Below are 14,446 nucleotides of genomic sequence, written 5' to 3' on the forward strand. Positions count from 1 at the left end.
CAGTCAGGAAGACAGCCCCCATCTCTCCCAGACAGGGCCTTCCAAAACGGACCAATCAGGTATCAGCATTCACCCATGTGACCTACCCTGGCCACCTTATATGGTCTGTAGCCACGCCCACCGGGTCACATGGCTATGACCTAATCACAGGTCCTTCAACCATTCTCACACTCTTTCAATATCGTTCTTAACCACACCCCTGGGTGGATTTGTAGGTAACGCGAGTCCTGCCCGTCTCCCCAGGTACCTGGAGACTTCTCCCGGACACATTGAAACAGCACCTCAGCAGTATCACTGCTGATCAACACACACACACAAGTCTCCATCTCAAGGCCACCCACCTTGAGATACACAATGGTCATTCAGTATTCTGCCATTCATCCTCTCTCCTAGGACATCCACACAGCGCCCCTTAGTGGAAACAGTGGTCACTGCACCACAGGGCATACATGCTCCCTGCTTCTTAAAGGGAGCGACCACACTCTGGAAGTGTCCCTAGCAAATTGGTGGGAGGCATCATGTATTTAAGGCACCCTCCCCTGTACGGAGGTGCCTGAGCAATTTTAGTTTCTACACTGTCTTCTAACCTTCTAGCTCATTGTAAGGTTCCAGCCCTGTCTAAACCAGTACCTGTGATCCTGAACTTGTCTTGTCTAAATCAGCCATCCTGTCTGAACCAGCACCAGTATCCTTTCTGCTAGTTTTCCTGTCCCTGTCTCGCCAGACACTCCGAGTCCGTACCTGCATTCCTGATGCTTGAGGTCAGTCGCTACAGTACCAGGGACTGCCCTGGAGTGGTACCTGGTGGCTACCTGCAGCTCAAGCCTAACACATCAGGGGATTCAAGTGAAAACCAGGCAACTGCTTAGTTACATCCCTCCAGGGTATCCTGGTCTCGTGGTGCCCACCACTACAACAACTTTCAAAGCTGAACAAATTCTTAAAAATGTTGTTGCTTGATATAATCAGTTACGACCAGCCATCTTCCGCACCAAGAGCATTTCATGGTCACATATACAAACCTAAATCCCTTTATTGGACACAGTTTACAGATGGAGCACTTAGTCTGGTGCTTCACAGTCTCCGCTAACGTCACTCGATGTAACACTGGGAGCCATACTAAGGACTGTGGCTCCAGACTTCCCCAATCAAGAAACTGAGACAACTCCAGAAATGATGTTCCATTTCCCTTTTAAAACAATAAAAAATGCATTTGTTTTGGAAATCAGATTCCAAAGTAAAACGAAAATAAAAAATATGAATAAATTCATCAAAACAGAAATTGCAGAAATATAAAACAGTGCAAAAATACATAAATAGTTTAATTCTTGTGACAATCAAGAAAAATGACTAATGAAAATAAAGGAACATCCAGTACATCTAGAAAAAAGCAGTCTGGGTTTTTCGCTGTGAGAGGGATTGTTATTTTTTTACACTGGATATGGTGATCACTAATTTGTTAAACTTAAAGGGTCAGTTCTGTCAAATAAAGGATTAAAAAAAATATATGAGACAATGTTTCTTAAGATTTTATGTATGCTTGTTTTTAAAAAGTGGTATAAGGAGGAACGTTTCTTCTTGTGGAGAGTGCCAAGCTGGTGTAAGGAGACTTATAGGCAATGCAATGCTCCCCTGGCAATTTCAGAGAGGAAGAGGACTTGAAATAGCGCCACTTATATCAACATTAATGGTTTCAGTACTGAAATGATTAAGCAGCGCCATCATGATGCCATACTAAAGTTTCCGTGACCTTGAATTGTTTTTCTCTTACTTCACACTACATTCACTGCTCTCTTTCCTGAGGTCATTTTTGTAAAGTACAGAAGTGACTAATAGGACTTTTTTTTAATTTTATCAGGAGTAAATTAATTAAACTTAAAGAAAAAAAAAATTAACCGTGTAATAAAATGTTTGTACACCTACAAATCGAAAGCAGCTCCTGACACTGGGTTCAACGTTACTTCCTCCAAATGCGGCAACCTCCCCTAGTTGTCGGGGGATCTGGATGGCCTCGTGCAGTAGAAGGCCGAGCTGCCGCTGATCACAAGTTCCTTCAGCTCCCGCTACTTGTGAAAATAAATCTAAGAAAGATAAACAATGTATTAGAGAAACAAGAGTGATACTAAGAAAAGTACTGGGGTTATATCTAACAGCAGGAGACAAGTGTTGGCATAAAACTATGGTCGTCTTGCTTAGTAAACTCATTTTGAGAAGTAGACGATTGGTAATTCTGAGTAATTGGTGCGAAATCTCACAGACTTATGCCTCCTTCACATGTACTGGTGATGACAAACCAGTACTGAGAAAGTCTCACGGTGCAAAGGAGAGTTCAATGCAGTGAAAGTCTCCTGGTGAACTGCGGTGAACTCGCCTCTGCACCATGAGACTTTCTAATGGTGTTAGCGGGGATCTCACCGAGGTCACCACAGTTCAGCCCGGCAAGAAACGCAGCCTCAGGGACTGGCAGTGACCTCAATGACGTCACCACTAGTCACTAGAGATGGGCAAACCCAAACAGTAAAGTCCGGTGTCCGTGCACAAAACTTCACCAGGAAGTCAATGTTACTGTTCGGGTTCGGTCCCCTGAACACCTGGTGCTTGTCATGCTGTTATGTGCATGAGAGCATGGCAAACAACACTTCTGATCAAAAAGCCGCTGGTCAGACAAACGCGGTTCCCATCAGCTGCCGCCTGCTGCCGCTAATAACAGTGAGAGCTGGAGCATCTGATGAGAGCATTCATCAGCTGTCTCCTGCACTGTAAAAAAATAATTAAAAAAAACCGCTGTGGGTTCTCCTGTGTTTTTGATAACCAGCTAGGTAAAACTGACAGCTGTGGGCTGCAACCCTCAGCTGTCAGCATTAGCAAGGCTGGTTATCAAGAACAGAGAGGTCCCCACGCGTTTTTTTTTATTAAATAAATAATTGAAAGAAAAGGCATGGGGTCTCACCCATTTTTGACAACCAGCCTTGCTAACGCTGACAGCTGAGATTTTTTTTTAAAATTATTTATTTAAAGCTCAGGCACCGGCTGATGAATACTCCCATCAGCCGCTCCTGCTCTCACTTTTATTAGCGGCAGCAGGCATTGGCTGATAGGAGCAGTAGTCCAATCAGCCGTCACCAATGACCGGAGGTAAACTTTATACTTCCGATCACAGCTGCGTGCTCACACTGTCATTTGACAGGGTGGTAACTGCGGCTGTCTGACCAGCGGCTGTCTGATCAGAAGCGGTGTTTGCTGTGCTCTCATGCACATGACAGCACGACAAACACTAGGTGTTCATGGGGCCGAACCCGAACAGTAACAATGACTTCCTGGTAAAATCCATGTTCGGTGTCCGTACACAAATAGTAGGTGTTCTGCACGGACGCCGAACTTTACTTTTCAGGTTCACCCATCCATTGTCACTTGCTCAGTATTATCATATTATCATTAGACGACTAGGTGTCATGTGCCAGGCAGTCCAGCTAATTTGTATAACCCCATACCCACCAATGATTGGCAGCTTGCAGAAATAATTATACCTTTTAATGGCTAAATAATAGGACAATGACAATTCAGAAGTTTTTGAGACTACTCAGGTTACTCCAAAAGTAACAGAGTGGCCTGAAAACTTGCAGTTTATAATTATTGTGGTTTGTTTACATATTGCATTTTGGGGCATAAAGTTTTGTAACTGTCCCATTTTGCTGAAACAACCCTAATCATATGAACAAAACTGATTTTCTGTTGCAGAAATTTCTGCAACAAAATCTACATTGTGAAAATGCATCATAGCTTATATTTCAGATAGAAATAAGGCCTCATTCAGACTTCCATTTTCAAATACGTGTTCTGCCTGCAGTTTTCATCAATAGAACATGTATACGTTAAACTCTGTGGTGCTATTCACACGTCTGTGTTTTCTGTTTTGCGATTCTGGCTTTACCTACTTTTACGAATAGAATAAAGCACAAAAACCACTGAACATAGACGAAAATGAAAATCTGCACGTTAAACAACCTGAAGCATGCAGTAGAATACTTACACTGTAGTTTTCCTTTCACATCACAATCACATAAACACACTATTCCAGCCTTAAAGGAAAGGGCCCGTATTCTTCCAACGCGAGCACTGGAATAGTTAAAGGAGACAGCCTTATCAGATTTCAGTTTTAAGAACATCATTAACCATCATCACTTAAGGGTAATCTATCAGCAGGTTTAATATATGTAATCCAAGAGCAGCATGATATCGGGGTAGAGATCCTGATTCCAGGTTGGGTTTTACTGTTTCAAAAAAATCAGAAGTGGATTATCACTACAGGACAAGCTGTCTCGTGACCCCTAGTCAACTGCTCTGTGGAGCTCCGCCCCCACCACTAAGGTACAGAAAAAATCAGTCAATCATTGGTGTGGGCGGGGTTACACACAGCTCAGCATTCTGAGCTCTGCTAGATCTGCAGCACAGAAAACTGTGATTGTATTAAAATCACAGCATACAGAGCAGTAAGTGACACATTGCTGGAATCTGGCACCGTATGTTTGCCTCTGAAACGATGCGGTGTTTCACAGAAAACTATACATTTAATAGCCGCAGGTGGCCGAATTGCACTATTAACTAGTCATACAGGCGGGTCCCCAGCAGCTTCCTCCCACCCACTGACAGTGACTGACAAGCATGTATTAACTGACAGGTCCCCTGTAAAAACAGGGGTCCGGGCACTTTAGCTTCCATGTTATTAAATCTGCTTTGGTTCAGCTCTTTTTAAAGACCTGGCTGCAAAGGGCTTAGTTACACTTAGTTTTGCTAAATATCCTCCAATACATGTTCACACCAGTAATATTAATACCAGCTTTCTGCAGTTAATCTTTTTTACATAAAGCATTTTCCTATCTTTATTGTATTCTATCCTTGCAGTTTTCATAAGCATCAATAGATGGGATCTGCAATCTTTACTCCGGACTGTTCAGGAGACAGAAAACAATGTTGTTGAGCGGGATTCAAGATAGATACAGTATTGTGCAAAAGTGTTAGGCAGGTGTGGAAAAATGCTGGAGAGTAAGAACGACATAAAAAGAAAAGTTTATTTCCATCAATTAACAAAACGGAAAGAGAATGAACAAAACACAAAGGTAAATCATCTCATTATTTGGTGATCGCCCTTTGTCTTCATTACAGTATCAATTCTTCTAGGTACACTTGCACACAGTTTAAGGAACTCTGCAGGGCGGATGTTCCAGACATCATGGAGACCTGACCCCAGATCTTCTGTGTATGAGGCTTGTACAAATGCTTCTGTCTCTTCATGCCAGGCAAACTGGATGATGTGAGATCAGGGCTCCGCGGGGGAGGGATCATCACTTCCAGGACTCCTTGCTTTTCTTTACGCTGAAGATAGGTCTTAATGACATTAGCTGGATGCTGGGGGTTGTTATCCTGCTGCAGAATAAATGTGGATCCAATCAGATGCCTGTGTGATGTTATTACATACACACGTCGACAAAATTGTTGGTACCCCTCGTTTAATGACAGAAAAAGCCACAATGGTCAGAAATAACTTGAATCTGACAAAAGTAATAATAAATAAAAAATCTATCAAAATGAACAAATGAAAGTCAGACATTGCTTTTCAACCATGGTTCCACAGAATTTTTTAAAAATAAAACTCATGAAATAGGCCTGGACAGAAGTGATGGTACCCTTAACTTAATATTTTCTTTCACAACCTTTTGAGGCAATCATTGCAATCAAACGTTTCCTGTAACTGTCAATGAGACTTCTGCATCTCTCAACAGGTATTTTGGCCCACTCCTCAAGAGCAAACTGCTCCAGTTGTCTGGTGTTTGAAGGTTGCCTTTTCCAGACGGCATGTTTCAGCTCTTTCCAAAGATTTATTTTTTAACCCCTTAAGCCCCAAGGGTGGTTTGCTCGTTCATGACCGGGCCAATTTTTACAATTCTGACCACTGTCCCTTTATGAGGTAATAACTCTGAAACGCTTCCAAGGATCCCGGTGATTCTGACATTGTTTTCTCGTGACATATTGTATTTCATGTTAGTGGTAAAATTTCATTCAAATAACTTGCGTTTATTTGTGAAAAAAAACAGAAATTTGGTGAAAATTTTGAAAATTTCGCAATTTTCCAACTTTTAATTTTTATGCCTTTAAATCACAGAGATATGGCCCACAAAAAACTTAATAAGTAACATTTCCCACATGTTTACTTTACATCAGCACAATTTTGGAACCAAATTTTTTTTTTGTTAGGAAGTTATGTGTTAAAAGTTGACCAGCGATTTCTCATTTTTACAACACCATTTTATTTTTACAGACCACATCACATTTGAAGTCACTTTGAGGGGTCTATATGATAGAAAATACCCAAAAGTGACACCATTCTAAAAACTGCACCCCTTAAGGTGCTCAAAACCACATTCAAGAAGTTTATTAACCCTTCAGGTGCTTCACAGGAATTTTTTGAATGTTTAAAAAAAAATGAACATTTAACATTTAATCTCAAAAAAATTACTTCAGGTCCAATTTTTTTTATTTTACCAAGGGTAACAGTAGAAATTGGACTGTAAAAGTTATTGTGCACTTTCTCCTGAGTTCGCTGATACCTGATATGTGGCTGGGAACCACTGTTTCGGCGCATGGCAGAGCTCAGAAGGGAAGGAGCGCCGTTTGACTTTTTCAATGCAAAATTGGCTGGAATTCAGATCGGACGCCATGTCACGTTTGGAGAGCCCCTGATGTGCCTAAACAGTGGAAACCCTCCACAAGTGACCCCATTTTGGAAACTAGACTCCCGCAAAGAACTTATATAGATGTGTGGTGAAAACTTTGAACCCACAAGGGCTTCACAGAAGTTTATAATGTACAGCCGTACAATTAAAAAATCATATTTTTTCCACAAAAATGATCTTTTCACCCCCAATTTTTATTTTCCCAAGGGTAACAGGACCCTAAAAGTTATTGTGCAATTTGTCCTGAGTACGCTGATACCCCATATGTGGGGGTAAATTACTATTTTGGCGCATGGCAGAGCTCGGAAGGGAAGCAACGCCATTTGACTTTTATGGCTGGAATTGAGATTGGACGCCATGTCGTGTTTGGAAAGCCCCTCATGTGCCAAAACAGTGGAAACCCCCCACAAATGACACCAATTTGGAAACTGGACCCCCCAAGGAACTTATATAGATGTATGGTGAGAACTTTGAACCTCCCAGGGCTTTACAGAAGTTTATAACGTACAGTCGTAAAATTAAAAAATCACATTTCTTCCGCAAAAATAATCTTTTCACCCACAATTTTTATTTTCCCAAGGGTAACAGGACCCTAAAAGTTATTATGCAATTTGTCCTGAGTACGCTAATACCCCACATGTGGGGGTAAACCACTATTTGGGCACATGGCAGAGCTCGGAAGGGAAGCAGCGCCATTTGACTTTTTTGGCTGGAATTGGGATTGGACGCCATGCCGCGTTGGAGAGCCCCTGATGTACCTAAACAGTGGAAACCCCCCACAAGTGACCCCATTTTGGAAACTAGACCCCTGAGGAACTTATCTAGATGTGTGGTGAGCACTTTGAACCCCCAAGGGCTTCACAGAAGTTTATAATGCCCGGGCGTGAAAATAAAAAAATCATATTTTTTCCACAAACATGATCTTTTAGTCCCCAATTCTTTTATTTTCCCAAGGGTAACAGGAGAAATTGGACCCCAAAAGTTGTTGTCCAATTTATACTGAGTATGCTGATACTCCATATGTGGGAGAAAACTACTGTATGGGGACTCGTCGGGGCTCAGAAGGGAAGGAGTGACGTTTTGGAATGCAGACTTTGATGGAATGGTCTGCGGGTGTCATGTCGCGTTTGGAGAACCTCTGATGTGCCTAAACTGTTGAAACTCCCCACAAGTGACCCTATTATGGAAACTAGACCCCTAAGGAATTTATCTAGTTGTGTGGTGAGCACTTTGAACCCCCAAGTGCTTCACAGAAGTTTATAATGCCCGGTAGTGAAAATAAAAAAATCATATTTTTTTTCCACAAAAATGATATTTTTGCCCCCAATTTTTTATTTTCCTAAGGGTAACTGGAGAAATTGGACCCCAAAAGTTGTTTTGCAATTTGTCCTGAGTAGGCTGATACCCCATATGTGGGGGTAAAACATTGTTTGGGCACATAGCAAAGCTTGGAAGGGAAGGAGCACCGTTTGACTTTTTCAACGCAGAATTGGCTGGAATTGAGATCAGACGCCATGTTGCGTTTGGAGAGCACCTGATGTGCCCTAACAGTGGAAACCCCCCAATTATAACTCCAACCCTAACCCCAACACACTCCTAACCCTAATCTCAGCCCTAACCCTAGCCCTAACCCTAGCCCTAAACCTAACCATAGCCCTAAACCTAGCCCTAACCCTAACCCTAATGGGAAAATGGAAATAAATACATTTTTTTATTTTATTATTTTTCCCTAACTAAGGGGTGATAATGGAGGGTTTGATTTACTATATATGGTGGGTTTTTATGTTTGGCAGCTGTCATACGCTAAAAGACGCTTTTTATTGTAAGAATAGCTTTTGCATCACCACATATTGAGAGCTATAATTTTTCCATATTTTGACCCACCGAGTCATGTGAGATCTTATTTTTTGCGGGACGAGTTGACGCTTTTATTGGTACCATTTTCGGGCACATGACATTTTTTGATCGCTTTTTATTGATTTTTGGGACACAGAATGAACAAAAACCAGCATTTCAAGAATTTCTTTTGGAGGGTGCGTTTACACCATTCCGCGTGTGGTAAAAGCAGTTTTATTCTTCGGGTCAGTATGGTTACAGCGATACCTCATTTACATCGCTTTTTTATGTTTTGGCGCTTTTATGCAATAGAAACAATTTTATATAAAAAATAATTATTTTTGCATCGCTTTATTCTGCAAGCTATAACTTTTTTATTTCTGATGATGCTGTATGGCAGCTTGTTTTTTGCGGGACAAGATGACGTTTTCAGCAGTACCATGGTTATTTATATCCGTCTTTTTGATCACGCGTTATTGCACTTCTTGTTCGGCAGTATGATAGTTAAGCATTATTTTTTGCTTTGTTTTTTATTTTTATATTTTAAGGGGTTAGCTAAAGGGGTTAACTAATGGGAGAGTTTTATAGGGCAGGTCGTTACGGACACGGCGATACTAAATATGTGTACTTTTATTGTTTTATTTTTATTACCAAAAAATAAATTTATTAGGGAATATTTTTTTTTTAATTTATTTAGCAATTTTTTTTATAAATTATTTTTACACTTTTTTTTTTTTTTTACTTTATTACAATGTCCCAGAAAGGAGCAGAGAGCACAACAGAAATGAATCCCCCTTCCCGTGCCCATATACACATCACACATCCTCCATCCAATAGGCACATCTTCCCACTTAAAGGGATCATTGGTATGGAAGTTAGGGCAAATCCATCCAGCGCTTTGGTACTGACCCTAAGGCCTCTCTTAAAGGGATCTCCGGTATGGAAGTCAGGGCAAATCCCCCAGTGCTCTGATTCTGACCCCAGGCTTCTCTTAAAGGGATCATTGGTATGGAAGTCAGAGGAAATCCATCCAGCGCTTTGATTCTAACACCAGGCCTCTCTTAAAGGGATCCCCGGTATGGAAGCTAGGAAAATTCCACTCAACATTCTGGTTCTGACACCAGACTCTCATAAAGGGATCCCCGGTATGGAAGTCAGGGCAATTGCCTTCAAATACTCTGGTACTGACCCCAGGCTCTCTTAAAGGGATCCCCAGTAAGGAAGTGAAGGCAAATCCACTCTGCGCTTTGGTACAGACCCCAGGCCTCTCTTAAAGGGATCTCCGGTATGGAAGTTAGGGCAAATCCCTCAGTGCTCTGAATCTGACCCCAGGATTCTATTAAAAGGATCATTGGTGGGGGCGGAGCCGGATGTTGATGGAGTAGGACGTGTGGCAGAGAACTCCCCGCAGCCACAGCTACAAAAACGTCCGTAACAACTCACAGACTCACCGGGGGTGTCCAGGATATGGTTAAAAAGCATCAGCAGAAGCCGCCAGACCGATCGGTGCCCTCCTCACAGCACACCCATCAGTTGGGACCTCTGGACGCGTTCCTCCATTCCTCATCAGGGAGGACGCGCTCAGGTAACATGGCGGCGGCGAAGCGGGAAGCACAGGGAGGAAAAGCTACACCGCTGCAGCTGGAGGATTACCGGGCCCAGCTAAGCCCCGTGTCTCCACATAAAGAGTAGAGGGCGCCGGACAGAGGAGGGGGAGGGGAAGGCATAGAGGAATGCGACTCCCGGCGCTGTGCAGTGGAACAGAGAGGGGGGCTGAAAACATGGAAACTTCAGCAGGCGCACAGGCATCACAGCAGCCAGTACAGCAAGGGGTTATGCAGTCCCCAGCGCCCCAAAATGATGCAGCCAAGGGAAGACGATATGATCCTCCACAAACGCAGGGATCTGCAGAAGATTTTTGTCTGTCTGCCACCCCCTCCATGTCCAGATATACACATCCGACCGCCTTTCGTTCCAGCACCCCAGATACCCCTCTTCTACCAGATGAAGACTCACAGAGTATATCCCTGAGGGACTGGAAGCTATATATGGCACACTTGTCCACGAAAGAAGACTTACAATCCATGGTACAGGAAATTAAGGAGGTCTGCAGGGCAGAAATCTCGGCTGTCAGACAGGACATCCAACATATGGCTTATAGAGTAGAATCTCTGGAGAATGACCATGACGAGACGAGGAAATATATGGCTAACCTACAAGCTACCATGACAGCACAACACGACACCCTCCGTGAGTACCAGCGCCATCTTGAGGATTTAGACAACAGGGGACAGCGTCATAATATAAGAATCAGAGGCCTGCCTGAACATAACGGAGAGGAAAACCTATTCATAATTTTACAAAATATATTCAACAAAATTCTGAAGGCTCCGCCATCTCACAAAATAAGCCTAGATAGAGCTCACAGAGCCCTCCGGCCAAAAAATTCCTCCCAAACACCTAGAGACGTCATCTGCTGTGTCACTGACTATAAGCTTAAGGAGGAAATCATGCAGCAGGCACGGAAGCTACGTAATATAGAATATGAAAGTCACTCTCTCCAATTACTGGCAGACCTCTCCTGGATGACCCTACAAAAGAGGAAGATGCTCAGACCTCTCCTGGACACTCTGAGGGAACACCAGATTCTCTATAGGTGGGGATTCCCCTTTAGCCTCTCGGCCAGGAAAAACGGTCGTACAGCCACGCTCAGAGAAGCATCTGATCTTCCCCAATTCTGCGAAATTCTGGAGATTCCTATCCCGAAGTTGTCCAACTGGGGGCTGGTTCCCCCTCCGCCGCCCCCTCCGGAGGTCTGGCGTCGGGTGTCTTCTAAAAGGCAACATTCCCCTGCGTCCCCGGGTTCCGGTGGAGTGGGGGGGGCCAAACACCCCATAAGAAATGAGACACAAAACACAGCCACACTGCAAATATTGAGCAATCCTTGTTGGCCATACTATTCATCACTTACTAAAGATGACTGCGGGGAGTAGACATGCATAAAGCTAGTTGTATACTCTTTTTCTTTTCTATATACATCTTTGTTCAAAGATCCTGGTTTCGAAGCGGAGGCTCTGTTATATAGCCGAATGCGTAGACCCTTACGAGTGAATCTGACTCCTAGAGCACCTACAGCTCTAGAGGGAACAACTCTATTGTTATTCAAGCGTTAATTATAGACACTCGACCACAGTTCTTCTTAACTTTTTGAAGACCGGAAAGACTGATTCCCGATAACTCACTGTCATTGTTGACATACTCATCTGTGATGGTTCTAAATGTTGTTTGTTGTCTCCCTCCTTTCCTAATGTGTTTTCCTAATGTGATTTATCTTTACTTGATTTACATGATGCATGCTGATGTGTTGGCGACGATGGGGAGCAGTCTGGCGGAGATCCACCACGCGGGGATAAGAAAACTACATCTACAGAAGCGGGGTAGGACTAGGACCCATTCTCAACTAAACACTTACAAACACAACCATGATTCGTATAATAACTATAAATGTTAAAGGGCTTAACTCCAATGTTAAGCGACGATTAGCCCTACAGGAGTTAAAAACCTCAAAGGCAGATGTGGCGTTTATACAAGAAACGCACCACGACGACACAGGCTCATTTCACTTTGCACGGAGTAAATTTCCCACAGCATACACGGCTCCCTGTGATAAAAAAAGAGCAGGGGTGGCTATCCTCATAGCCAATGGCTGCCCAATTCAAATCACTAAGGTTATCAAAGATCCCAAGGGTCGATACATCATCCTGACCGGACAACTAAAAGGAGCCCCAATTGTTTTATGCAACATATACGCCCCAAACGTAGGTCAAAAACCCATCCTTGAGCGGGTCCTAAATAAGGTTACTCGGGAGCTCCCTTCCACATTGTTTATTGGTGGCGATTTTAATGTCCCGTTCTCAGAGGTCAGGGATAGACACTCACTGAGTGGCCGACAGACGGGAGCGCACATAGCCAGGCAAGCAAAAGCCTTTCGGGCTCTGATTCACAAGCATGCCCTTTTTGATTTATGGCGAGTGGCGAACCCCACCTCCCGACAATATACATTCTACTCACACCCCCATTCCACACATACACGCATCGACACCTTCCTGGGGAACCTTCCGGCAATGCGCATCACTGGGAGTTCTGAGATTGGCTAGATTACCTGGTCCGACCACGCCCCCGTATTGTTGGACGTATGTGACTCTACCACAACCAGGAGGGTATGCCATTGGAGACTCAATGATCATCTCCTAAAGGTCCCCATGTACCAAACTAAGCTACAAGGCCAATTGGAGGACTACTTTCAACTAAATAAGGGATCTGTCTCCTCCCAATCTGTTTTATGGGAAGCACACAAATCTGTCATGAGGGGTAATTGCATTTCATTGGCATCCCACATGAAAATAGACGCGGAGAGACAGCACCGGGAGCTCACCAGTCAGCTTGTAACACTAGAACGAGACATGCTCACTAGACCCTCCATTGCTAAATTAAAATCCATCGTAACTGTAAGGGGTAAGCTAAAGGATCTGGCGGTTGGGAAGGTGGAGAAAATGATGGCGTTTACTTAACATCGATATTATGAGAGGGGTAATAAGGCCCACTCCCTTCTCGCAGCACAGCTTAGGGACCGAAAGGCGCAATCCACACCCTTGGTTATCAGAGATGCACGAGGACATCTGACATATGACCCCCAGGGACATGCAGATACCTTCAGGGACTACTATGCCGGGTTGTACTCGCTTCCCTCAACTCTTCCGGCAGACCCAGAAACAAGAACCCATTTAATTGATGAGTATCTCGCCGCTCGATCACTCCCAACACTAGACGCGGAAGCTCTTAACACACTTAACACCCCTATTACCACGGAGGAATTGAACTCCGCAATCAAAGAGCTCCCAAGTGGAAGAGCCCCAGGACCAGACGGTTTCTCATATTTATATTATAAAGTATTCCAAGATACACTTGTCCCTCACATGCAGACTCTATTTAATTCATTCCTCAGTGGTAACCCGATCCCTACCTCGATGCTGAAATCCCACATAACAGTGATTCCAAAACCTGGAAAGGACCCCTCGAACTGTGCAAGCTATCGCCCAATATCATTGCTAAACACAGACTTAAAAATATTTGCAAAAATCCTGGCCACCAGATTATCAATATTCCTCCCACGGCTGATTCATGGGGACCAAGTGGGATTTGTTTTGAATAGGCAAGCGGGGGATAACACCAGACGAACGATAGACCTTATAGATGAATTAAACCGCCGGGGAGGGGGCTTGCTTCTCAGTCTCGATGCGGAGAAGGCCTTCGATAGGCTGGGTTGGCCCTTCCTGTTTGCCACGCTTAAAAGATTCGGCATCGAGGGACCTTTTCTGCAGGCTATTCGGGGCTTATATACGAATCCAGGGGCCTCGGTGAAGCTTCCTCACGCGTCATCATCTGCTTTCCCCATATATAATTTCTCTAGACAGGGGTGTCCCCTGTCCCCCCTATTATTCGTACTTTGTATAGAACCCTTAGCTGCACAGGTCAGGGAGAGCCCGGACATTCAGGGAATTCAGGTAGGGGGACACGAGTATAAGTTATCACTTTTTGCAGATGATATCCTTTTAACAATACGGAATCCCCTGATCTCTCTGCCCAACCTACACTCAATTCTAAACGAATATGGCAACCTGTCAGGCTACATAATTAATGATACAAAAACGGAGGCTCTGCCGCTTAACCTAAAACCATCGACCATCGCAACACGGCAATCGGCATTTACATACACCTGGAAAAAAGACCACTTAAAATATTTAGGGATTTACTTAACAGACACATACAAAACGCTTTACTCCCATAATTTCCCCTCTTTTTTGGAAGACCTAAAAAAG

The 14,446-nt window shown here is 43.6% G+C and overlaps 1 protein-coding gene across 3 annotated transcripts in view; it reads right to left on the bottom strand.

The window, feature by feature from the left end:
• Positions 1 to 14,446, bottom strand: part of DRP2 (dystrophin related protein 2) — a 227,894-nt gene that overhangs the window by 57,623 nt on the left and 155,825 nt on the right. For all 3 annotated transcript variants that reach the window (XM_073573086.1, XM_073573085.1, XM_073573087.1), the window contains 3 exons: positions 4,031 to 4,116; positions 1,924 to 2,081; positions 1,023 to 1,189 (listed from right to left, as the gene is read on the bottom strand). In XM_073573086.1, coding sequence (XP_073429187.1) covers positions 1,023 to 1,189; positions 1,924 to 2,081; positions 4,031 to 4,116 — 411 coding nt within the window. The remainder of the gene's footprint in view (positions 1 to 1,022; positions 1,190 to 1,923; positions 2,082 to 4,030; positions 4,117 to 14,446) is intronic.

The sequence above is a fragment of the Dendrobates tinctorius genome, unplaced genomic scaffold (assembly GCF_039654945.1).
Source record: "Dendrobates tinctorius isolate UK_male_01 unplaced genomic scaffold, ASM3965494v1 ptg000034l, whole genome shotgun sequence".
Lineage (NCBI taxonomy): Eukaryota > Metazoa > Chordata > Amphibia > Anura > Dendrobatidae > Dendrobates > Dendrobates tinctorius.